General features: G+C 32.1%; 3 protein-coding genes across 3 annotated transcripts; 2 read left to right on the top strand and 1 right to left on the bottom strand.

Annotated features, from left to right (window-relative positions):
* The first annotated feature begins 1,896 nt into the window (after nucleotides 1-1,896).
* Nucleotides 1,897-5,853, top strand: LOC123911087 (patatin-like protein 1). Its single transcript, XM_045962432.1, has 7 exons — nucleotides 1,897-2,105; nucleotides 2,193-2,380; nucleotides 2,492-2,678; nucleotides 2,785-2,949; nucleotides 3,096-3,389; nucleotides 5,275-5,450; nucleotides 5,558-5,853. The coding sequence occupies exons 1-7, from the start codon at nucleotides 1,974-1,976 to the stop codon at nucleotides 5,622-5,624; spliced, it is 1,209 nt and encodes a 402-aa protein (XP_045818388.1). The 5' UTR covers nucleotides 1,897-1,973; the 3' UTR covers nucleotides 5,625-5,853.
* A 2,848-nt stretch (nucleotides 5,854-8,701) lies between these two features.
* LOC123911086 (patatin-like protein 1) lies at nucleotides 8,702-11,784 on the top strand. Its single transcript, XM_045962431.1, has 7 exons — nucleotides 8,702-8,901; nucleotides 9,132-9,331; nucleotides 9,465-9,651; nucleotides 9,760-9,924; nucleotides 10,045-10,356; nucleotides 11,218-11,393; nucleotides 11,501-11,784. Exons 1-7 carry the CDS (start codon nucleotides 8,770-8,772, stop codon nucleotides 11,556-11,558), a joined length of 1,230 nt encoding a protein of 409 aa, XP_045818387.1. The 5' UTR covers nucleotides 8,702-8,769; the 3' UTR covers nucleotides 11,559-11,784.
* Nucleotides 11,785-13,251: 1,467 nt separating this feature from the next.
* On the bottom strand, nucleotides 13,252-23,588 carry LOC123908613 (methionine aminopeptidase 1D, chloroplastic/mitochondrial). The gene is made up of 10 exons (XM_045959299.1): nucleotides 23,422-23,588; nucleotides 23,267-23,336; nucleotides 21,558-21,786; nucleotides 19,556-19,717; nucleotides 19,437-19,478; nucleotides 18,949-19,020; nucleotides 17,121-17,200; nucleotides 16,253-16,350; nucleotides 15,707-15,754; nucleotides 13,252-13,842 (listed from the first exon to the last, which is right to left on the bottom strand). Exons 1-10 carry the CDS (start codon nucleotides 23,531-23,533, stop codon nucleotides 13,697-13,699), a joined length of 1,059 nt encoding a protein of 352 aa, XP_045815255.1. The 5' UTR covers nucleotides 23,534-23,588; the 3' UTR covers nucleotides 13,252-13,696.
* Nucleotides 23,589-27,714: the final 4,126 nt, after the last annotated feature.

The raw sequence follows: 27,714 nt of genomic DNA, 5'->3' as shown, positions 1-27,714 counted from the left end.
TTTTAGTAGAATTTTAATTTTTTAGATTATATACATGACAAAATCACTTTTGTGAAAAATCGTGTGTATTTAAAATTAAATTTTTAATTTTATATCCAGGGACGGACCTACCTTATGGCATGTGTAGGCACCCGCCCCCACTATGTTTCGAGCAACCTCAAGTATATATGTAGCAGCAGGGACGAACCTACCTTATGGCGTGTATACTTCCTCAGTCCTAAAATATAAGAACTAGTTGACCACTGCATGCATACCAATACATAACTTTGATTACGAATATTTTTAATTGTGCATTAGTAAAAATTATAAAAATTTGATATTTTGAAAATACTCGTCGAAACAAATCAAACAAGATCTTATATAATAATATTTACATTTATATATTTTAAAAAAAATACGGTCAAAACAAGACATATGAATAGTGCATTTAATCAAATGAGGTCTTATAAAATGGAACGGAGGGAGTATACACTAGTAAGTTGAATTGAATATATAGGGAGAAGGCATAAAACTTAAGTTATACAGTATACACACCGACACTACGTATTAACTTGTTGTGTAGCCACCTACCTCTTTTTCTTACGAATGAGAGAGAAATGCTACTTATGGAGAACTAATTTTATAGACTTTATTCTCTCCGAACTCAAATATAAGTAAAATTTAATAATAAAAATTTATATATTTGGTTCAAAATTAAATCGAATGTATTTAAAAAAGATCTTGCGTTGGACCTTGTTAAAGAGCACAAAAGTAGAAGTTTTACATTGGGAAAAGTAAAAAATCGACTTTTTTAAAATAATTTTTTTATACCGAGTTCCTTAACATGTTTCTTAGGACACATGATATGTTAGCATTCTCTATAAAAAAATTGACTAATTTTTATTTAAGACTATAGTATAATATACATAATTGCCCCCACTGCACAAAATTTCTGGATACGTCACTGTTTATATCAAATTTTTTAATTTTTTTTATTAATTTCATTGTTATTTTAAAATATACTTTATAGAGTAAATTATATTTCATTCTCTTGTGTTGTGGGACTTGAGAAATCGTTGGAGTAATTGTTTCCTGAACAACTTTAACTTGGATTGGTCACATATTTATTGAGAGAGAAATTCTTGTGCATATATATAAAGTCGCCAATCAAGGACGTTCCACCACATGGTGTGTGTGATGTTTTACCGTCGTTTCTATGTGATGAGTTTTTATGGGATAAACTTGGTGTTCCTTATTATCACTTCGTTCTCTTTTGAAATTAAGGTCTAGTCTCCGCTTGTTTTTTTTCCTTTCTATTTATATAATATGAGATGAGATATAGGCACATGATGAAATTGTTTAGGGGAACCAACATAATTAGAATGTCTACTCACTCCTTAATGTCTACTCACGGGTGTCTAATTAGTAAATTATCAAAAAATTAGTAAATTATCTTTATCATATCCTGTTGGTTTCTAATTCCTCTCAAATTTTTATTAATTTCATTTTTATTGTAAAATATGCTGTACTTTATAGAGTAAATCAATAAATTATCTATTTTTATATATCATATCTTGCTAATTCAGGTCAAATTCAAAATAATTTTTTTAACTAGAGAGACATGATAAGATAAATTTTAATATTAACTTATACGATCATATGATCTTGTAGTCTCACCAAACACCCGACTTTGACAACATATGATATAATTATCGAATTTTTTCTCTTATATTACACGTATACACACAGCAAATATTGATATAGTAATGAAAAATATTTTTATTTGTTGTTAAAATAAAATAAAATTAGAGTTGTCGTGTAGGTAGATTGTGTTTAATAAAAATTATGAAACGTGTAAATAATGCTGAAACTCTTGAATTTTTGGGTATAAATACAAACACAAACATAGCCTAAAAGCATCAAGTTCTCCATCCATAATCACACACATAAAGTCCTATTTGTTTAATTGTAATATTTTTCTATAACATATATCAATGGCAAGTACCCCCATATCTTACCAAGAGATTAAGCCTGTGAATTTCATTACTGTTCTTAGCATTGATGGTGGTGGCGTCAGAGGAATCATTCCTGGTGTTATTCTTGAATACCTTGAATCTCAACTTCAGGTTAATTAAATCAATAATATTAATATATGATCTTAGAACTATATTAATATATAGTTTACAATGTTTACATGTTAATTTAATTTACAGGCAATAGACGATAATACGGATGCAAGGATTGCTGATTATTTTGATGTAATTGCTGGGACAAGTACAGGTGGTCTCATTACTGCCATGTTAGCAACTCCTAATCCAAAGGATAACCGTCCTTTAATGGCTGCCAAAGAAATTGTTCCATTTTACCTTAAAAACTTGCCATTTATTTTTCCACAGAAAAGGTATATAGTTTATATATATGTGAATATAATAAAAAGTGTTGAACATTAGAAGATTACTATTTAGTCCTGTAAGGTCGAATTCAACTGACAATGCTGATATTTTATGTGCAGTGGAATATTTGCGCCACTGCTAAACATAACAAAAGCTTTGACTGGAGCTAAGTACAACGGAGAGTATCTTCACAAGTTGATAAGAAATTTGACGGAGGATACACTTTTAAGCCAAACTTTGACAAACATTGTTATTCCATCTTTTGATGTTGAGAAACTTCAACCCACCATTTTCTCATCCTATCAGGTAAATATATATATATGTTGATTCTTGTTTTTGGATATACAAAATTAAACAAAACACACTCATGCATGTTTAAGAAGAGTTTAACTTTATAATAATTTTTATGTAGATTGATGCCGAGCCAACTTTGGATGTACCACTAGCCGATATTTGCATAGCTACATCGGCTGCACCAACTTATTTGCCAGCTCACTATTTCGAAAAGAAAGACGACCAAGGGAAAGTCATCAAAGAATATAATCTTATCGATGGTGGCGTGTGTGCTAACAATCCGGTAAGAGCTACCTCAAGGGTCAAGCATATTGAAAGAAAAAAAAAGTGTCACACAGTTGAAGATTGTTTGTTTATTAAGTTACTGCATGTGTAATTTGAACCGTTTCATTATTAATTTGATTGTTTTGATAATTAATTACTTTGCAGACTATGGTTGCAATAAGAGAAGTGACCAAGGATATGATAAGGCTAGGGAAAAGTGGGAATGGTATAGGGTATGATCGTTTCATTGTGATCTCAATAGGGACAGGATCAAACAAGAGTGAAAGAAAGTACAATGCAAAAATGGTGGCTAAATGGGGTGCTTTGACTTGGTTATTCAATGCTGGTGCAACTCCAATTCTTGATTGTTTCAATGAAGCAAGCACTGATATGGTTGATTACCATAACTCTGTTCTTTTTACTGCACTTCAGTCTCAAGACAACTACCTTCGAATTCAAGTAAGTAAATATACTTTGATATACACCGCTGAGATGAATAGTTCTAATAAGTCAAAATTTAATAAACATTATTTATGATTTATCAAAATTATTTACCCTTAACGGTGTACTGGTGTCTGGTACATATAAAAAAATAAAATATGTATAGAAGAATTTATCACAAATTAAAGAATCCCTCGTAATACTTTGTTAAGAAAACAAATTTAAAAATTTCGAATTAAAAAATAATATATTCAACTTTTTGAAAATTTTAAAATTTTCATACTTATGGACGTGCAAAACCTAATTGAGTTGTAAGTACATACAAAACATTGTTTTTTTTTTTTTTTGACAAAACATACAAAACATTGTTGACTAAACAATTTTTTGAACAAATAGATAATGGCCGTCAGGTGCCAGATTTGAATCCTTATCTTAATACACTTATTTCATGGCTTATTTCGTTATTTTCCAACATTACACTTATTTTACTTATCTTGTTACAACATTACACTTATTTTAATAATAGAGAGAATGAGTATTATAAAAATAAAATTAATAGAGAGAATGAGTGAATGACCTGATAAAGTTAATGATGTATTTAAAATGTTTAATTAGTAAAATGGTCCTTTAAAAAGACATTTTTAATTTTACATTGGTTTCTTAAAGAAAAAAATGTCTGAATAAGATCCTTAAAGAAAAAAAAGGTATGAATAGGTCCTTTAAAGACATAGTTTGGTCATTTCCGTCCATTTTTTTGAGGACCAAACTGATTAACGGAGATGTCTTTAAGGGACCTATTCAGACTTTTTTTTTCTTTAAGAGACCTATTCGGTCCTTTTTTCCTTTAAGGGACCAATATGAAACTAAAAATGTTTTTAAGAGACCATTTTACTAATTAAACCTATTTAAAATTTACTTGTTAACACAATTTCTTATTTCTTTGAAATATAAACCTTAAAATTTAAGGATATAGAAATTGTCCTCGAAGAAGTAGCTTAAGTGGTTTGAAAAAATTACACAGATCAAGAAAACACATGGTAATATAAATAGTTATTTTCATTTCATACTTTTATAAGTTTAAACTTATTTTATGTATACCCTTATTTAATTACTTTTAATTCAACTAATTATTTATAATATTCTCTCATAATAAATAAGGGTATAAGTGAAATCAAACATTTAAAACATTTGAAAATTAGTCAAAGTTTCTTATAAAAAGACCCAATTTTTTTTTCAAAATGTTCCTTATAAAAATGACCGGAAGGAGTATATTAACGTTTTGCTTTATTCGAATAAACTAACTATTAATATTTTCTTTTCGTAAAAAAAAATACTAATAATTTCCTACCCAAGGAGTACTACAAATGGATGGAATATTGAATCTCTTGATAAAATATTCCATACGTGGGAGCATTTCCTAGTTTTATGAATGATTTTTTAATATGAAAGCCAGCTAGATTTTTTGCTTGACCATTCTATTAAAAAATTGAACTATATCCATAAAATCAAAATCATTTACGAAATTCATTTTTTATTTTTATAACTTAAACTTTGTCAAACAATAAATTGAGACGTACTGGTCTCTGTGAGCTTAGCTCAGTTGATAGGGACATCAGCAACATTTTATATGCAGGAGTCAGGGTTCGAACCCCAGACACTCAACTTATCCATCTTTATATAGATGAAATTTCAAGTCACTAGGCTACCTGACAAAAAAAATTGAGACATTTTGGATGAGGATACAAATGTGATTTTTTTTTTTTTTTGTCAAGATACAAATGTGGTCTTTATTCCATCAATATCCAATCTATTTTTCGTTTGACAAATCAATAACCAATCTTTTATTCTAATTAATAATCATATAGTTAAATTGTTACAAATTTATATTGGTTGCTTCAAACAGGACGATACATTACAAGGGGACGTAGCTTCTGTAGATATATCTACTAAAGAGAATTTGAATAATCTGGTTAAAGCTGGTGAGAATTTATTGAAGAAAAAATTTACTCGAGTGAATCTAGATACAGGTGTATTTGAAACAGTCCCAGATAAAGGCACCATTGAAGAAGAACTCACAAGGTTCATTCTATAATTATAATAATAACTTATTTATTATTAGTCCTAATTAAAGGACGAAAAATATTCTCTAATAATTAATTCCTAAAAATATTGTTATATGGTTGCAGGTTTGCTAAGTTACTCTCTCATATAAGAAAAGAGAAAATTGCCAAGTCCAAGTCAAATGGCAAGTAAATGATCAACACAAGATTCAATATGTCAATAGATTGTTAAAGCTCTACCTATCTTTTAATTTTCTTAATTAATAGTTTTTGTATGATGCAAGTGTGTAATATTAAATTTTACCTTAAAAGTGAATAAGTGGAGTGACCGGAATTCGAATTTCGTCTCCTATATAGTGCGTAACATTTTCTGTTGTGAATGAAATAAATGATATTTTCAAAGTTAAGAAGAATTCTAGAAATTGTATTTTATAATGTTTTACTGATTGCACCATAAGTACAATTCTATAGCAATTTGCCTTGCTTGCGAAGTAATATGCTTTGAATTAATTATTAACACATGTTGAATTGAAAAATACAAACCATAGGTAAGGAAAAAACAAATTGACAGAACTAAAATAATTAAGTTTTCTTAAAATTAGGAATTGAACCTATATAACTCATCTTTACAAAACTGACTTATAAAATAAAAATTATCTATATTTATAAATTTATGTTCAGATCATCTCAGTTTCGATACAAAACTCTTTACAATCTTGAATTGATCTAAAAAGTAAGAGATATGAGCCCTTAAATAGGTGGTTGTAGAATAAAAAATATATTAGGAACCTTAATGTAAAGACTTCCTTTGTTTCATTAGCTCCCCATGGCCATGCCACCGGCCTGAGTTGTATAACGCAACTTGCACATATCACCAATACGATTACACGACAATGATACTGTTAATATTTTATTCATCCATTTTTTTTCATTACTAGAATTTTAATTAAAAGTATATAAACATGATAGGAGGGTTTTTGCTACTTGCTAGTATATATAGAATTGAAGTAAAACTAACAAGTAATAATGCAGAAGCACACAGTTAAAGTTAATTACTAACACGTCCAACTCCATGGCCAACAAACTGTTGAACAAAACATATTAATTAATATAATTAATATTATTATTGTTATTAACACGCTGTTACAAACATTGATGGCTAGTCAAAAGTGAACGTTGCCAAAGAATTATGGTTTTTGCTTGAGATAAACCGTTGGAGCATTGTAATATCAACATTAAAAAGTTCGATAATTAAAAATACGACATCGTATTTTCTTTACTCATAGTATGGTTATTGAAATATATAAAAATATTAAAAAAAGTTAAAAAATATACTTTTATTGTACTTTTGTTAGAAATATATGTTCAAATAACATCGGTGTAAATGGTTGTAACGTTAACATAGGTTAGCCTGTGAATTTTCTATGAATTGCTTATAAAAAGATAGCAAAGAGAGAGAAATAGATGATGTGGCAAAGGGGTGTAGTTTTTTTTTTTAGGCTAATGCAAAGGGGTGTAGTTGTAGCCAAGTTTGTTATAAGAGAAGGAAAGAGAGGTGGGAGGAGGCATTCGGATATTTTCTGTTAGAAACCATTTGATTTGGCTTAGAGAGAGAATTATCTCTTCTCAAAGAGAAGCTAGTTATGGGCACTAGGAGTAGATTCTACTGTAATTTTTCTTTTTCATAAATAATACATTATATTTTTAAGTGTTTTTGTGTTATTTTATCCATTCAATTTTAGGTCACTTGAGAAAAAGAATACGGGGCGAGAGAGAGAAAATAAGGGTAAATGATAAAATTAAGTTCCATTTAAAGTAATCCTTTAACACCTTGCTAATTTAATGGCGCTGCTAACAAGAAGTTGACTGTTGTATTTTGTAATGTATTAACTATGGGACCAACTGTACTGGACAACTGACGTGTAGTGGCGAAATAGTTTTAAGTTCCAAAAACCATTTAAAATCTTCAATGAATATAATTTTTGAGTTCTATGTTTCAGACAGGACGGTTCTAAGGCCCAGTAAGCCTAGGTAATTGCCCGGGCTCTAGCTAAAATTGTTGGTACTTCTAAGGGTTAATTTAGGATAAGCGTCTCCCCCTCCACCAAACAAAGTTTAACTAATTTCTTTATTCATTCACAAAGAAAATTTTATAAAGTTAAATTAGACCAAACTTAAAAAGATTACCTCTACCGGGCCATTAAAGAGTATACTACTTTCGGTTATGATTATAAGATTCTTTTTAAAAAATTCTTGCCCCTTTTTATAAGACCCTTGTTAAATTTTCAACCACATTAATTACTTATTTAAGAATTATACCCTTATAATTATCTTATATCTTTTTCTACATTGTCACACTGATAAAACATAAATAAGTTTTATCTCTTAAATGATAAATTGTAAAAACAACATCTACTAATAATAAATTTTTTACAACTACCAACTTTTTTAATACCCATATATTAGTCGATCAGGTCTTATATTTAGAGAGAATGGTAATATTAAAAGTCACATATCATATAGTCCTATAAAAAAGTCACATATTATAACTTTATAAGTAACTATCGACGGTCGTTATAGCCAGTTTTTTACATTAAGTTATTATACCAAATTCAAAATTATTATTATATAATAAAGACTTAAGCACTTGACCAAAAAAAAAAAGACTTAAGCAAAGACTTCATTATTCGTTCACAAAGATCTAAGGTAAACGTTAGATGAGCGGAGCAATGGGTAGATAAGTTCTAGTAATATGCTTTGAATTAATTAATTTAAGACATGTTGAATTCAATTGAAAAATACAAGAGTACATTACATGGCGGCTTCTAGCATGAAACAGTGGGATAAATGGTGCACGGCGTAGGTGTACCATCTGTGAATAACACTATAATAAATACGAATTTTATTAAATTTACTGTTGAATTGAAAGTTTATATCATATAGATTATTCATACAAACTTTTAAAAAATTGAAAATCATTTATTGTATTATTGAGACCCACCAAGATTAACGGTATTCAATAAAAATTCATTAATCCCAAACACATATCATATGATTTCCGGTTTTTAAAAAAATTGCGTGGAGTATCTATATGATATGAACTTTCAAACAAACTATGTATTTTGTAAAATAAAATTATGCATGCATTTGCCACTTAGATGAATTTCTTGCTATTAGGTTTGGTGACAAAAACAATAAAAAATAAATTATGAAACGTGTAATTATTAGTGCTGAAATTAATTCTTGAATTTTAGGGTATAAATACAAACACAGACATAAGCCTAAAAGCATCAAGTTCTCCATCCATACTCACTCACACACACAGTTCTGTTCGATCAATGGCAAGTACCTCCACATCTTCCAACGAAACTGAGCCTTTGACATACACTACTGTTCTTAGCATTGATGGTGGTGGCGTCAGAGGAATCATTCCTGGTGTTATTCTTGCAAAACTTGAATCTCAACTTCAGGTTTAATCAATAATATATATTTTTTTGTTACGGAGTTTAGTGGCTAGAAAATTTACCTTAAAAGTGAATAAGTGTAGTGTCTCGGGTTCAAATCCGGGCTCTGGACATATAGTGCGATATCCCTACCAACTAAACTAAGCTAACGGGGACTAATCAATAATATTAATATATGATCTTATAATTATATTATCATATAGTTTACAATATTTACATGTTAATTTAATTTACAGGCAATAGACGATAATAAGGATGCAAGGATTGCAGATTATTTTGATGTAATTGCTGGGACAAGTACAGGTGGTCTCATTACTGCCATGTTAGCAACTCCAAAATATCCAAAGGAAAAGGATAACCGTACTCCTATAATGGCTGCCAATGAAATTGTTCCATTTTACCTAAAAAACTTGCCATTGATTTTTCCACAGAAAAGGTATATATAATAGCTTATATATTAATTAGTAGTTAACATTATATATATAATGTTGATATAATATATAGTGTTGAACATTAGAAGACACTATTTTATAAGGTCGAACTCAACTACGTTAATTGTTTATGTGAAGGGGAATATGTGGGCAGCTGATAAACATAACAAAAGTTTTGACCGGAGCTAAGTACAACGGAGAGTATCTTCACACGCTGATAAAAAATTTGACAGAGGATACACTTTTGAGCCAAACTTTGACAAATGTTGTTATTCCATCTTTTGATGTTGAGAAACTCCAACCTACCATTTTCTCATCCTATCAGGTGTATATCGTTATTATGATTTTTTTCATATACAAAATTAATAAAAATCAGTACTGATGGATGTACTAAGAAGTAGAGTTTGATTTTATAATTATAATTTTTATGCAGATTAAAGTTGAGCCAACTTTGGATGTACCACTAGCAGATATTTGCATAGCTACATCAGCTGCTCCAACTTATTTGCCTGCTCACTATTTTGAAAAGAAAGATGCAAAAGGGAAAGTCATCCAAAAATATAATCTCATTGATGGCGGCGTGTGTGCTAACAATCCGGTAAAGTTTTGTCGAAGGGGAAAAAAATTACAAATCGTTAACGATGATAAAATCTTTTAAAAATATTATTAATAGTGATATTGTTTATTTTAAAAATTGATTTTGATAATTAATTTGCAGACTTTAGTTGCAATTAGAGAAGTGACCAAGGATATGATGAGGATTAAGGATTGGAACAAAAGTGGGAAAAGTGGGAAAGGTATACAGTATGATCGTTTTATTGTAATCTCAATAGGGACAGGATCAAACAAGACTGAAGGAAAGTACAATGCTAAAATGGTGGCTAAATGGGGTGCTTTGACTTGGTTATTCAATGCTGGTGCAACTCCAATTATAGATTGTTTTAGTGAAGCAAGTACTGATATGATTGATTACCATAACTCAGTTCTTTTTACTGCACTTCAGTCTCAAAACAACTACCTCCGAATTCAAGTAAGTAATGTTATATTCCCTCGTGTCGGGTATTCGATTTGGATTGCAAATAGTAGTGGATGATATTCACAATAATTACTCTAACTAATTCGAGTATGGTTCAATTATTTAAGATTGCACGAATATATTCGATTTCTATAACAACTTCATAGTTGTTTCTAATAGGCGGCAAACAAACAGTATATTTGAGTTTGTTCACGTCAGATTAGTCTTTGTTTTCAAGTTGATGTTATTGAAGTCTCTACTCTTCACTTAGTTGAGATTTAGTTTCTTTTCTCCCGAGATCCCGCCAACCCTCTTGTATTCCAAAAAAAAAATAAATAAATAAATAAATAAATATATATATATATATATATATATATATATATATATATAAGTTGAAAATTAGATTAACAAAAACTAATATATAGTTTGTTAAAGAAAATTTATGGTGAAATTTTAAGGAATTGTCAATGTACAAATTTCACTATTAATATCTTTAGTTATATTATTAAAAATTATAAAAATTTAATATTTAGAAAATACTAGTTGAGTATTAAACATCTTATATGCTAAAATTATAGTCAAAGTATGATATAGTATATGAATAGTGCATATATTGTGACATTTATTTTGAGACGGAATGAGTATATGAAAATCAGCTAAATTATTTTTTTTATTGTAAAAAAGTTAGATTTATTCTTTTTTGTTTGACCAAACAACACATATTAAAAAATTAAACTATCCATCAAATCAAAATCGTTGACAATTCTTTTTTCATCTTTAATTTTAATTATTATTTTTATTACTAATCGTTTACATGTTCTAATTAATAATCGTATAGTTAAATTGTTACAAACATACATTGATTGCTTCAAACAGGACGATACATTAAAGGGGAAGACAGCTTCTGTGGATGTATCTACTGAAGAGAATTTGAATGATTTGGTTACAGCTGGTAAAAATTTATTGCAGAAAAATGTTACACGAGTGGATCTAGATACGGGTGTATATGAAACAGTTGAGGATAAAGGCACCATTGAGGAAGAACTCAAAAGGTTCCATTTAATAATTATAATAACTTATTTATTTTGTATTAGTCTTAATAAAAGGACGAAAAATTTCTCTAATTAACTCCTCTAAAAATATTGTTATATGCTTGCAGGTTTGCTAAGTTACTCTCTGATATAAGAAAAGAGAAAATTGCCAAGTCCAAGTCATAAAATGGCAAGTAAATGGTCACACAAGATTGAATATGTTAATCAATTGTTGAAGCTCTATCTTTTAATTTGATTTGCTTAATTAATAATTTCTGTACTTTAATTACGATGCGAGTGTGTAACATTTTCTATTGTGAATGAAATAAATAATATTTTCAATGTTAAGAAGAATTCTAGAAATTGTATTTAAGGTTTAATTAGTAAAATGGTTCCTTAAAGATTTTTTTATTTTAGATTGGTTCCTTAAAGATATTTCCGTTAATCAGTTTGATCCCCAAAAAAAGGTCCGAATAGGACCAAACTGATTAACGGATATGTCTTTAAGGAACCTATTCGGACCTTTTTCTTTTCTTTAAGGGACTTATTCAGACATTTTTTTCTTTGAGGGACCAATATAAAACCAAAAATATTTCTATAGACAATTTTATTAATTAAGCCTCGTATTTAATAATGTTTTACTGATTGCACCATAAGCACAATTCTATAGCAATTTGTCCTTGCTTACAAAGTAATATGCTTTCAATTTTTTTTTTAGGAGAAGGAAAAGTATATGCTTTGAATTAATTATTAACACATGTTGAATTGAAAAATACAAACCCTAGGTTATGGGTCGCAAGTCAGGTTGTGGTTTCCAATGCATACAAACTCGACGCAATAATAAGGAAAAAATGAATTGACAAAATTAAAAAAATTAAGTTTAATCTTGTTTAGAGTTAGAAATTTAACGTAATTTTAAAATTGATTTATAAACTCATATTTAAGTTATTTAACATTTAGTGTGACTCTTAACAATCGATCTAAAAAGCAAGAAACGTCAGTCTTTAAATAAGTATGGAGAGAATAAAAATATATATAAGCCATAAGGAACCTTAATAGAAAGACTTCCTTTGTTTAATTAGCTCCCCTAGCCACCTGAATTTCATAACGCAACTTACACATATCATGGTACTAATCAAATCACCAAGACGATTACACGACAATGAATACTATTAAAAAAAATTTCATCCATTTCTTTCATGACGAGAATTTTAAAAATATATAAACATGATAGGATAATATTAAGGATCAATTTGTAAAAAAAAAAATCAAATCAAATTATTGTAAAAAAAAATAAATATCTATCAAACGCTACCAGTTTGAGACTTGCATACTGTTGTACGGTGAATACATTTAACTAAGTTTTTTACTTTTGTATCAATTTAACGGAAGTAAAACTCAAAGTTTGATTAACCAAGTAATTGAGTTCAAGTGATTAAGAAATTCTCTTTAAGACGAATTGTTCGAAAGAACTCAAATTCAATTCTATTAAAAATTGTCATCACATAGATCATACTTAGAAAATTTATGATACAAGTATCTAGATTTTTGAACAAGTACAAGTATCTAGATTAAATTTATTGAATGATATACCAATACCAAAATATTACAACAGTGTAATTTTGACATCTACTCTTTCTAACATATGCTAAATACTTAATCAAATGCTTATAATTTTATATTATGATAAGTAGATAATTCTAAAAAAAAAATAAAAAATAATCAAATAACCTTCCATTTTACGGATAAAAACTCAAAGGAGATCAAGATGATATTTCTTTTACTGGCATCTACCTATGATTGAGTTGGGGCACTCCAATGAGCTATGTCATGTGGAGATTTCTGGACCGTTTGATGTATCCAAAACGGTGCAAAAAAATAAGGAAAGTTACCTATTATATAACGTTAAATTTATGCATTACACCTGATATATAATGGTTTTCACTTTCAGCTTATTTCGCATACAGTGAACAACATTGAGGGAATCCTCTACTTTTTTGGCCTTGTCAAGATATAAATCCAAGCTGATAATTACTAGCTATATACAGTGCCATTGTTTTCTCCCCGCCATAACAATGAAAAAGGAGTATATAATTAAATATCAATTGATGAGGAGGAGACAGTAAAAATTTAAGACCATATAAATATGATACAGAAACAATACAACACTGTTACTCATTTGGCACAAGCTTCGTTGTCGTTTACCTTGGGTAATCTCCAGCAAGAACTTCGATATGAAGCTGGAAGTAAATAAATTAATAGCATCTCCTCAATAATAAGCTTCTCTGTGCGAGTGATGCAAAGATATTGAATGTTTGCATCTATCAGCATTGAGTCATAATTTCAGCCCCATCGGGTGTTATCAAAATGGTGTGTTCAAACTGAGCTGAAAGACTTCCATCTTCCGTTACAACTGTCCAATTGTCTTTCCACATCACAGGATTGATGCTGCCAATAGTCAGCATTGGTTCTGTAAAATTTACAAGGTAAAGGAAAATTATGTTAACAATATAACAAGACCTATATATCTTGGCGGATTTTTTCACTAACGCAATTAAAACGCTGTTAAGTGCATGACTGACTCATGATAACCATGCCATGGTTAATGTATACATTTATTTCCACATTGTGACAGCTATTTCTGTTTTATCAAAGGCCAACCATTCTTAATCACAATTTCTTCAAAATGCGATGAATTGTAGCTTAGTGGTGTGTATTCATGTGACGTGAGCTTTTCTCAAATTAAACATCAACAACAACAAATCCTTGTCCCACTCGGTGAAATCAGATATATGGATCAAAGTGATGTTGTAATGTTCTATCATAAATCGTGTTGAGATTCAAACCATTGTGCTCAAAGTCTTTTGCCTATAGTTTATTTGTCTTCCTCTACCTCTAACAATTGGGCTCCCCCTCGTCTGATCTACTCTTCTTACTACTATATCTACAGATCTCCTCCTTACATGCCCAAACCACCTAAAACTAAATTTAACCATCTTTTAATAGGTGCTACCCTGATTCTTTTTCTAATGCTATCATTTTTTATTATATCTTGTTAAGTAATTCCACTAATACAATGCAACATTCTCATATCAGCTTTCTCTCAAATTAGATATGCAAGTAAAAATTAATAGAATGATAAACATGCACAGCAACACATCCTTGTTTATACATCATGAACCGCTGATCGGTTTTCAAAAAGTTTAAGCAGGATATACATTCAAGAAACCCCCCAAAACCCATAATAATTTAACACTTGCAAAATAAAACACCAAGGATATGCTTGGAGCTTGGCTTAGCTTAAAAATGAGAAGGTAGTGATCGGTGATGGAAAGGAAAATTTGGGATAAAAATCATTTTGCACATGATGGTAACATTGAAGAAAAATAATTGTGGGGTTGAAATCAGAATGTTAAGAGCTCAAATATGGTTTGGGTCCCTAATTTCTGGCCACTTCTTCTGTAATATGAGGTTAAAATGATCTGAAAATGAAGGATAATACTTTAACTATTTTTTTTCCATTGCAGTGTTATCTACATTTCCTACTGTTCAATCAGAGGAAAATCATTATTTTCACTCATTTACATTTCCATTACTTTTACCAAACACTGCACTAGGGTGTTAAAATCAAAAGTTTCCAACACAGCACTTTATCTTCCCTCTATATTTCCGTCCTCCACCTCGACAATGCATAATTAAAACAGTTAGAAACCCTATGTAAATTCGCATGCACCCCCCTTCCCCACATCTGAGCTGTTGCACATCTGTGCCAAATTAAAAAGCTACATATACTTAGCCTATGTAAATCCAAAGGCAATTACACACAATTACTCTAAAATAAGTGGCATACATATACCGTATTGCATATCCGTATTTTATGTCCTTATTGTGAATATTCTCAAGTCTTATCATACATATACAGCAGCTTCAAAATTTAAATTCAGTGTGGTGTGGCCATATGTTTGGACCTGTGAACTTTTATTGGTAGATGCATGAAGATGTTGAACTAACATGTTTTTTAAGCTACAAAAGGTGGAAATTTTCAAGTGGAAGGGAAAGAGAGAACTTCAAAGAAGAGGGAAGTAATTAAAGGCAATAAGTATTTTTACACTTGGAATAAGTCTGAAATCTGAACTATACAATATTTTTACATATTTAAATATATACTTAACCATACCCATATCTCAATTTAAAAAATAATAATATTGTAACTTATAAGATATAATATTGAAACCCAATCCATGCAACACGGAACAAGGGTTTCCAGCTCAAAAACAAAAAGCATAAGCATGAGTTCAAAACCAAAATATATTGTATGAAAGGAAAAAAATTACCAATCGTGAAGGTTTGATTTAACATCATTCGCCCATCTTCATTGTTTCCTAAAGATAAAATAATAATGATGTTACAAACATAACTGGGAGTTGAGACATTGACAGAAAGGAAATCACATCTGACAGGCAATAAAGTATTTTGAGGTTTGTAGAAAACATGAGCAAGGGATATGAAATATTTATAATATAAAATAAAGGTGGCTAAGCCAAGAAAGACCAAACAAGACATTTGAAATTCAACAGCTAAATCAATATGTCCAAGATGGAATACATGTATAACAATATAAGCTAACAGGGACCCTCATTTTTCCTTTTTGAATATAAAATATAAGACTTTTTTGTAAAGTTTAATGGATTATTACCAACTTTTCTGTAGTAAAAAAAATAACTTTACTTACAAACCTCTGGCTTTTTCAATTCATTAGTCTATACAGAACATTATTTGATAATTTCTCAACATAACTTACTAAATTAAGCAGGGTGGAATAGAATTGAAGTAAAACTAACAAGTAATAATGACAGAAGCACACAGTTAAAGATAATTACTAAAGTGAAGAATAACTGGATCAGCATGAAAAACACGTCCAACTCCATGGCCAACAAACTGTTGCACAACACCGTATCCATATTTATCTGCATGATCACTTAAAAAAAGAAAGAAAATATATCAAAGATGAATAATTAATCAAGAATCAAAATTAATTTAAATCACAGTCATCAACTACTAACTCATACTAAAATAATATTGATAAATGCGTATATGCAGCTTTTGTTTCCTTCAAATTATTGTTTTGAAATTATTCAACTCATTCCTATGTTAAGGCCTGAGAAGTAAAAGGTAGAGGTAGGTATGCTAAAGGGAACTATGAAGGCCATGGAAGAAGAAGCAAGCTCCCCCTTTCTTCTGGTTTTCTAGCACAGTTTTTCTACAAAATGTTTCAGACGACAAGGCACGACTATATGAATGTGAAGTTGATGACTGAGTCCTTGTAGAGAAGTGCACATTTTCATAAAAACAGTCTGTATGAAAATATCAATACTTATCATGGAAGATTTGGGCTGAATGAGTCATCTCAGGGAAAAATTATTAGATACTCAAAAGGGTATTACTCAAAGGTTGGAACTTCATTAAAAATTAATTTGGTGGCATGTTTAAATAATTTAATCCGTGTTGGGGATGATTAATTTTTAGAAGAATTATTTAAAGAATATAAACTTACATTTTTTTTGTTATTAACCTTGTAAAGTTTTTCTCAAAAAAAAAAAAAAAAAAAAACTAGTAAAGTTAAGTGTCATGAGTCTAAACCAATGCAATTACCATTTATTATACATAATCCTAATGCCTGGGAGTTTCTGAATTTATGTGGAATAAGGAAATGCAGGAATGAGAGAACAAATGATTGCAACATCTTACTGAATTGTTTTGCCAATTTTCTTAAATTCCACTCCTGGTCCACATACTGATATCGCTTTATCTAGGCTTTCTTTAGTGACCTGTATCACATAAGGGGAAAAACCCCACTCCGATAAGTATAAAACAAATGTCGAGGACAGTGTCTCATTTCTAACCACACAAGAAACACTTCAAAAAAGGCCGCATAAGAGACTTCCAGAACAGTATCTCATGATTCTCAACAAACAAAAACAATAAGAATGCGCGGGAGGATGTATCATATGAGAATGACAATTATATATGAGAATGGCGAGAATGCATATGAGCCATGTGATCAAAAACGTGTGGCAGAGATTAATAGATTCTTTCTTCTCACAACACAAACTGCTCAGCTTCTCACACCCTCTCTTCCGTTCCCGGTCAAATTTCTCTCTATCTCTCAATGCCGCCGCCGCACCACCACCAATGGACCTCTCTATCTATGGCGGTCCAAAACAAATATGAAGACACACATCGATTTTCACATCACCAAATCTTGCTCTGTTCAATTTCTGGAGGTGGATTTAAATTGGATTTCTTTTTCTTTGCCACAAAATCAAAAATCAATTATTTTGGAGAGATTGCCACAAAATCAATTAATCATCACCACCGTATAGTGATAGGGATAGTTGGCAAATCAATCTTTAATCTTAATTATCAATTTTATTAATTTCAAACTTTTGTCAATTAAATTTTGCTGATTAAAGAAATTGGACGGGGGTATGAAGATTTCAAACGATGAAAGGTGAACAACGAAGGGGCGCAGAAGAAGGGAGTTCTGGGAAGGAAGAGAGAGTGAGAGAAGTTAAGTGGTTTGTGTTGTGAGAAGAAACAATCTCATGTGACAAACTTAAAAGAGTCTTTTTTAATCTCAGCCACACAATTTTGATCACATGGCTCATATTCATTCTCACCATTCTCATATATAATTGTCATTCTCATATGATACATCCTCGAATGCGCGGTATGGGAAAAAATATAAATAAATTCCATTATATTTGAAAAAAGGTTAGTCAATCAATTTAACGGGATATACAAATTCCAGGAATAAGTGGTACATCTCCTAGCGACCAGAGAATGAAAATAAAAGGCCATAAATGAATAAGTGGTACATTTCCTACTGGATAGCTTTAGACGTTGACACTTGTATAGTTACGGCTCTGCTAAGATAGTAAATATTTTTAATGCCATATATACCAGTAAGTAGCTTTCTTTCTATTCCTGATATTGCAAAGTTCTAAAGCTAAAAACTTAAAATAATAGTTAAGAGAATAATCCAGCATGAGTTCTAAAGCTAAAGTGAATATAAAAACATCCCGTTGTTAGCACAGCATCTAAAATTCAAAGTCTTAAGAGAACCAGTTGACTCCATATCATTCTGTTAATGATCACTTCACTGTAAATCCTCATTATTTTTTAAACAAAATTGGAAGTGCAAAGCGACATTATGATGTGATGACATCCCAACTATGTTGGTACCCCGTCAAACCAACAACCAGCAGTAGCCCCCAAAGATAACATGATAACATTGATAAAAGAAAGTAAAAAGGATGGGCGGGGGCAAAACCAAACCCATCAAAGAAACAATTAGCTTTCTAGGCCAAGTAATCTAAACTCCGAGTTAAATTTTTTACTATTATTTTGAACACTGAACTGGTCATTGAATTAGTGAAGACACTAGTTCATGGTTCACTAATACATCATAACAAGAATCGGATTAAAATGCAGAACTAATGAAGGGTGCATGGAAGTATGAAACATACAAAAGCCCCATATCACAGCCATTTTTGGCATGAAGACAAACTGGTACCTGTACTAGTTTTTTGGCTTCATCATTGACATCTCCGCAAAAGAAAGTTGTCGATGTATCACCATGATAGCCCTACAAATCATATCCATCTGTTCAGTCATCAAATAAAAGCACAAATTTCATATATTTTAATGCAATTGCAAAACAAATAAAAATGGGGAAACCAACCAACATTAATGCAGCATACTCGTTTCAAAATATGCTAGATGAATTAATACTCATACAAAAATTGACATAGGATAGGACCAAGCTTTAAAAGAACCAAACAGTAATATGTGTATGATAAATAATTCCTACCCTCCATCATCCCCTCCAACATCACATAAGAAGAGGACATAATTGTTCTAAGCAGGGTACAAAGTAATGAAATCAGGTATTAAAGTACACAGAACATGAAATTCCATGACCAGTCCCCTCCAAATCCTAAAAAAAAAAGGCAAAATAAGCACCCCCGCCACACCAAACAAAAATAAAATAATACAACTTACATTTAGATAAACAGTAACATCAATGTTGATTATATCACCATCCTGCAAATAAAACAACGTGTCAACAACTTTGCACCGAAGATATATAATTGTATAAATTTAGAGTTGTATAGAAGGACCTCAAGGGAACGGGAATCTGGTATTCCATGGCAAATGCATTCATTCACAGATGTGCAGACACTCTTTGGAAAACCACCATAGCCAAGAGGAGATGGGTATGCTCCATTATCAATTATCATTTGGTGAACTGCTTCGTCAATTTCATCTGTTGTTATGCCTGGCTGTCAACAGAAGTTAAAACTAACATAAAAACAACTTTTCTCTTTTTAGATAAAAACATACCAATCCGTGCAACAATTTAATTTTATTAACATTTGATAGATTACATAAATCTCGCTCTTTAAAAAAGTATGGTTACATTTTCCTGCACTTGACAACATCACAACAATAACAACATCCAACGTTTCTTAGTTAATTTGGACTCTCAGAATATGTGCATAAAACAAAGCAAGGGGCAGGAAAGACACTTGGGTACCGCTTGGACTCTCAGAACTCATTATTTTTTGCCAATCCCCCTGATTTATTTGCTGCCTCATTTGACAATAATTATTTGGTTGCTTAGTACATGTATCAATTAATTAGTTCTCATACAGTTGAGGGAAGCTTTTTTTAATTTGTTTTCTTAAAAACCTTATATCTTCATTTGATAGATGTGATTGGCATTCTTACTGTTGTTGGTACTAAAAAACATTTTCAAAAAAAGGGACAGTCATACAAGATGGTAGTCATTGGACTCAACACTAATGGGTATGTAAAAGGGTTTAGTTGCATGTTTAAGATTAATTAATTAATAAGTAATTACATTATTTTAAATCACTATCACTATGATCAACTTAAACTAATCATTGTGAACTTATAAATATTTTTTAAAATTACTACACGGGTTTCATTATAAATGTAGTTTATTTGGCAACCATGTTGATGCACTAAACAACTTCATTGCTTCTGGCAATTCAACCAATGCTGTTGTCGCAATCCTATTTGCTAAGATCAAGATTTTGCAGAGTAAGTGTTTATATTGGATATTTTTAGTAACAAAAACCAAAGTTTTTTATTAACTACTTTATTACTTCATTGGTTTGCAAACAACCCTGTTCTTCAGAATACTATCAACTCATCTAGGGTGCTCTTTAACCCAGATATTCCAGAGGCACATGCATTACGTGCAAGGTAGTATGAAAACATTAATGATATACTCCTACTATGTATCTGAGTCTCTATATAAATGTGTGGAAATGGTTGAATTACTTATTGTAAAAATTGTTCATTTCAGTAATCCTATTGTTGTGGCTGAAAATCCTAACCAAGGGCTGAATCATTTGATTGATCCAAGAACCCTTACTGAATCTGAAGACATGCTTAATTTCACACCAAAAGGAACTTTAAAAGTTTTAAACATGTGTACACAGGTATCTTAAAAATAAGTGCCATGATTTTGTCCAACACACTACTACAATATTTTGATTTTCGTCCATATAAAACAAATTATTTGTTTTCATACCTACAAAAAAATTTGTTTTGTTTTTAGTCCCTAACGGTCAAAATTTAAAAAAAAAAAAAAATTGCCATTTTTTTAACGAAATATAAACTTACATAGGTTTAACATAATATATTGACATAATATAGACACATTTTGAACATAAAAGGGATATAACATTATCATCATACTTATAAAAAAATAAAAAGGGAATGTATCACTCGAAACAAAAAAGACAAAATCATAAAATATATATTATAAATTGCCATAGCCAGGATTTGATGTGTAGTTTGTTCTCTATAAGTCCAGCAAAAGTTCATATTATAAACTTTTCTTCGATCTCCTTTTTAGTGCAATTATTAAGCTCCTTCTCATTTTTAAGAACTTGTGAAAAAGTATGTTTGGCCTAGCTTCTACTTTAAGGAGATGAAAAGCTCAAAAATAGATGGGCCAAACACTACCTTAGTCATCCTCATAGTATTAATAAGTTGTTTGCTTTACATATAATAAGCAATCAGAATTTATATAGGAAACAAACAATTAGAGAGTGTGGGATTCACTGACCAAAGATAAAAAGAACGCACCTTGACTAAAGTGCCAGCATATTGAAGAACCTGTGCTGCAAGCCTACCAGAGGCTCTCATGCATTCTATCCCCTTCTTGTCATGCACTTCAGGTCCACTCGCAATCCCTGGGGGAACCATAGATTTTACATATGGAGGCTTTGTTATGTCCTTGGGCACTTTTCGTCGCGGAGAAACTATTCCAGGTCTCAAGCGTTTACGGTTGCTATTAGACAATTCATCAATATTCCTACAAAGACAACATGTAAAAGTTTAAACCAAAAGGAACACAATGGGAGATGAACAAATACCCCCTAAGCAGCACTGGCTGCAGCTCAACATAGTTAAAAGTAGTGTTCTCAATCATAGATTCAGGAATAAGCAGGTTGTTCAAACTATGTTGCTCAATAGTGTTATAGCGCCGACACCACCATAGTCATTATTTAACAACAATTTGTACTAAATAGCGTACTGCGGTATAATAACGATTTGCTCAAATTCCGATATGCTATAGCTGCTGATTTTTAACAACACTGATTAAAAAGTCTACGATAAATAACAGCAACGTTTGAAAAACTAGAGTAGTGCCATAAAATTTAGAAATACACAACATAAAAAAATGGAACCATTTTCCCCTGATTTTCTGCATTGAATATATTAACTTTAAAAAACAAATTATAAAGCCATGCTCAAGTCTAGTTGTTATTGGTTAGGTTACTGCTACACACTAACACAATAAGGTATGTTTGGATAAACAGCTTATTTGCATCTTATACCACAAGCGCTTATCATGATAAGCGCTTAAGTATAGGCTTCCATAAGCTATTTTTTGTAGAAAACGATAAAATAAAGATAAATTGATGTTCTTGCTTGGAGCTAGCCGAACAAGACAAGACTGAAAGATAAATGAGTTAGTTCAGGCTCAAGGCGTGAAAGAAAATAGAAAAGAAAGGCGATTCCTGATCTTAAGAGTTTTCTGTTGTGGTTTTTATATATGCTACGAGCTATTCTCATAAGCTGTATTGGAGAACAAATGAAAATAAGTTGAAATTTTTTCTATGAAATTTGCATAAGCTTGTTTGCATAATTCTTTTCCCAAACAGTCTCACAAAACATATGCGATTAGATAAGCTCAAATAAGCAATCGAAACAGGCCAACGATATTGAAATGTAAGGAAGCATTTAAAAAATTTGTCCCCCTCGTTTCCCCACCCTCTCAACCTCCTTTGTCGTAAACCTCGTCCATCTCTCTTTCTCCCCCTAAAATCAATAGGCCTAATCAATAACATTCACATTCTCCAAGCTTCGTAAAATTATACATTACAAAATAAAATATAGCTCTCAGAAACAATACACACACAATCTTAGGTATTAGTTTCCAATGTACTTGATAAAAATAAACATACCGATAAGAATCGAAGTTCCTATGACACAAAATCAATAATCCAAACCAGAACATACAGAAACATAAACGGAAAATAACAGCCATTAGAATAGCCTTCTCTTTTGTCCTCATCTTTCTCGGGTTGGGGAAGGGGAAAAAGAGAAAGTAGATTTGGTGTGGTGGATATACCATAACATATGATGGAACTTAATCATCTAATCATGAAAAATACTTGTTCACGATTCAAAACCTAAACCACTAATGCACCCTAAAATTAGCCATAAGTAAATACACAATGAACCATAGAAATAAATTAATTAATTAATTAAAAGTGTGGTGTAACTACCTTCTATTGAATAAGAGATTGGTTAAGCCAGAAAGTGATCGAGGTAACTGCATCGAAACATGATTGATTCCTGTAACAGAGAGGAGGAGCAAAAAAATGAAGAAGAATTTTGAAGGTTTCAATGGATGAAATGATTGAGAAGGAGAAAGAGAAACCTGGTTTGTAACGGAATAGTTGAGGAAGAGAATGGTGACGTGAGCAGCGTAGGAATTGATCTCCCATGAAAGAAGACATTAACAGTGACACGCTGCTATTCGCCATCGCCATATTTCTTCTGAACTCCCTTCTGTTATCTCTTCGTCCTACAGCAAAATTTGTTGTTATTATGGTTTTTTTATTTTTTTTTTTTTTTTGACGCAAGCAAATTTAGTGCATTTCATTCATAATGATAAGTTCAATATAAGGTGGACAAAAATTATAAACTTGGGGACTAGCTAAAATACGAGTCGCCTGAGCTAATTCATGAGCTACTCGATTGGCTTGTCGCCTAACGAAACTGACCTTACAGTTATCAAATTCAGCTAATATTCTAAGACACAACTCGATTATGCTACCAAATTCAGTCTTGTTTACTGGTTTTGCTAGAATGGCTTTTGCTACTTGCATACAATCTGTTTCAATGACAATTGGTGTACTTGTTCTATTTGTACTCTTCAACCAACGTAATACTTCTAGCAGACCCATGGCTTCGGCTTCTGCAATATTTGGGCGGCCTGCAGATCGCTTCGCGTAAGCTTGTACAAATTGGCCTTGTTCATTACGAATACATGCTCCAACACTGTAGATATTTTGCTCCATATAACACGCAGAGTCGATGTTACACTTGATCATCCCTCGAGATGGTTTTGTCCACTTATAATCCTCTGGTGCTATGTTTCTGCAGTTCGTATTTTTCTGTTGTTGTACCTTCAACCAATCTTGCAAATTCTCTTTTGCTCTTCTCCTAACCTCAAAGATTGTTGGACTTCTATCTTGCCAACATTTTTTATTTCTTCTCCACCAAATTGTCCAAAGCATCATAGCAATTTTTGACATGGTTTCATGTTCAATCTTTTCAATCATCTCAAACATCATCGATACAAATCCTCTCGCGTCTGTCATGAAATGATTTATCTGCTGCCATTCATCAGTTTCTAGCCACACTTCATAGGCTGTTTTACAACCGAAAAAGCAATGCCATTCATTCTCTGCATAACTATCACAATGAGGACATTTATTATTACATGGTATTCCTTTCTGCACTAAACGACCCCGAACCGGAAGGCAACCACGCAGTGCTCGCCACAAGAATAATTTGACTTTATTCGGTACCTGCAATTGCCAAAGTTTCTTCCAATTACCTTCCACTTTAAGATGATTGTTGTCTACAATAGTTTCCATGAGTTGATAATATGCAGATCGAACCGAGTAAACGCCATTCTTGCTAAATCTCCATATTGGAATATCATCATTCTGTAGCAAATTTAGTGGAATCTTCATGATCTCATCAGCATCTCTTGAATTAAAGGTTTGTTGAATAAAGTCATTTTTCCACATCCCCGTATTATAATCTATGAGATCAGCTACTCTCATATCTGCTCTACTTTCAATGATCGCAGTTGTAACAAAAGCATTTCTGTCATCACGTAACCAAGGTTGTTTCCAAACATGAACTTTCGCCCCACTACCCAATTTCCATCGTAGGCCTCTTTTAACAATCACCCGTGAAGCATTGATACTACGCCACACATAGCTTGGATTATGACCCAATTTAGCATCAAGAAATCCCTCTTTAGGATAGTATTTAGCTTTGAAGACTTGAGAAAATATAGTATCATGGTTGGAAACAAGTTTCCAACTTTGCTTCCCTAGCATTGCCAAATTAAACCCATACATATGACGGAATCCCATACCTCCATGTTCTTTCCTCATAGTTAACTTTTCCCATCGTAACCAGTTAATACCTCTTCCTGTATTTTTATTCGATCCCCACCAAAATGAATTTATCATTCTTTCTAGCTCCTCACCTAGTGATTCTGGTAAAAGAATTGTGCTCATACAATAGGCAGGAATGGCCTGTGCAACAGATTTAACTAACACCTCTCTACCTGCTTTAGACAGATGCTTCCCTGACCAGCTTTGAATCTTCTTCCACATTCTATCCTTGAGATATCCAAACATAGCTTTCTTGTTTCTACCAATCATCGATGGCATACCAAGATATCGCCCTGTTCCCAATACTTCTTTAACTCCTAAAATATCAGATATACTTTCCTTCATGTTATTAGGAGTGTTTCTACTAAAATACACCTCAGACTTTGCATAGTTAATTGCTTGGCCAGAGGCTTTCTCATAAACGTTAAGGATCTTCTTCATGCATTGGGCTTCTCGCACATCTGCTCTGAAGAACAAAAAACAATCATCAGCAAAGAGCAAGTGTGATATATTAGGGGCCCCTCTACACACCTTTACACCATGAATATCGCCTCGTCCCTCATATTTTTTAATTAATGAAGATAATCCTTCAGCACATAAAATAAATAAGTACGGTGATAATGGATCACCTTGGCGGAGGCCTCTCTCTGGTATTATTGGTCCTACATTTTCACCATTAACCGAGACGGAGTATTGGACTGACTCGAGGCACATTTTAATCCACTTCACCCACTTATCACAAAAACCCATTTTATCCATTACTCTAATAAGGTACTGCCAATCTACCCGATCATAAGCTTTGCTAATATCTATTTTAAGTGCTACCTCCCCTACTTTCCCTTTTACTTTACATTTCATATGGTGAATTGTTTCCATAGCCACCATAACATTATCAAGAATAGATCTATCAGCCACAAAAGCAGATTGTTCAGTAGAGATATACCTGTTGAGGAGGGGTTTTAATCTATTAGCCAACACTTTAGAAATAATCTTGTAGAGTACATTACAAAGTGATATTGGTCTGAGATCTTTCATTGAGGTCGGATTGTCCACTTTAGGAATGAGTACAATATTAGTATTATTCAGCTGATCCGGAAACCGCCCTCTCTGGAGCCATTGTTTGCTTGTTTGGAACACTTCAGAACCACATAGGTCCCAAAATCTTTTATAAAAAGCCGGGTTCAGCCCATCCGGTCCTGGGGCCTTGTCAGAATGCATGCTGGACAGTGCATCTTTGAATTCCTCGATGTGGAAATCTCTAGTAAGACTCTGGTTATCCTCATTTGTTACTCGACCACCCATAAGACTAATCACCTCTTCATCATCATTATCTCCTTGTTGGAATAAATCGTCAAAATATTCCTTGGCAATATTACACATCCCTCTTTGATCATGAACCAAGTCTCCTTCATTGTTACTTAATTTCGTGATCTGGTTCCTTTTTCTTCTAGCTGATGCCATGGCATGAAAAAACTTGGTATTTGAGTCTCCGTCGCGAAGCCAATGCGTCTTTGATCTTTGTTTCCAATACTCTTCTTCTTGCTTGAGGACTTGACTCAACTTTTCTCTAGCCTCTTGGTATTTTCGGACACATAAATCATTGCTGCTATCTTGATTTTGCTCCATTTCCTCCCTATACTCCCGTATGGATCGTGTAAACCGTGATCTCAACCTTGCACCCCAAGCCTCTAGATCTTCCGTACAATTTTTTATCTTGGACAGAAGTGGTACATGTCCTTCTTTACTCCAAGCTTCACTAACAACATGATTGAGTTCTTGTTCTTCTAACCAAGCATTTTCGAACCTAAATACTCTTGGTTTATACACCTTCTCCATATATTTGAGTCGTAGCAAAATTGGAGTATGGTCGGATCGGTCAGCAATTGTATTACTGAATTTAAAATGAGGAAATTCTTCCAACCATCTTTGAGTTGCCATCGCTCTATCTAGCCGTTCCTCTGTGGGATTCAATGCTCGTCTCCCTTTTGTCCACGTAAAAGGATACCCTTCCATTTGTAAATCAATAAGACCACTATCTTGCACCGCTTCTCTGAAACCTCTGATAAGCCATGGTGGTTGAGTTGTACCTCCACGTTTGTCATCTGCCGACAACATGTCATTAAAATCGCCCATTATACACCAGGGAAGTGAAGTATCATGTGCTAAACTCCTAAGAAGATCCCATGAGTCCTTACGTCGATCGTGTTCTGGGTACCCATAGAAACCTGTGAATCTCCAAGAATTCCACCCCTCCGAACTGACTTCAGCGTTTATAAAATTTTGAGAGTAATTAATGACGCGACATGAAACTTTGTGCCTCCAAAGTAAAGCAAGACCCCCACTTCTTCCGTTTCTATCTACCGCAAAAGCTTCATCAAAACCCAACTTAGTTTTAATTTCTGTAATTTTATTCATATGTACCAAAGTTTCACAAAGAAACATAACATCCGGTTGGTACGTCCGAACGAGGTCGCGTAATGTGGGAACTGCACTCGGGTTACCTAAGCCCCGGCAATTCCAACTTAAGAAACTCA

This window comes from Trifolium pratense, linkage group LG2 (assembly GCF_020283565.1).
Source record: "Trifolium pratense cultivar HEN17-A07 linkage group LG2, ARS_RC_1.1, whole genome shotgun sequence".
Lineage (NCBI taxonomy): Eukaryota > Viridiplantae > Streptophyta > Magnoliopsida > Fabales > Fabaceae > Trifolium > Trifolium pratense.
Note: the sequence above shows the minus strand (reverse complement) of the source record. Positions and strands in the feature narration are given on the sequence as shown.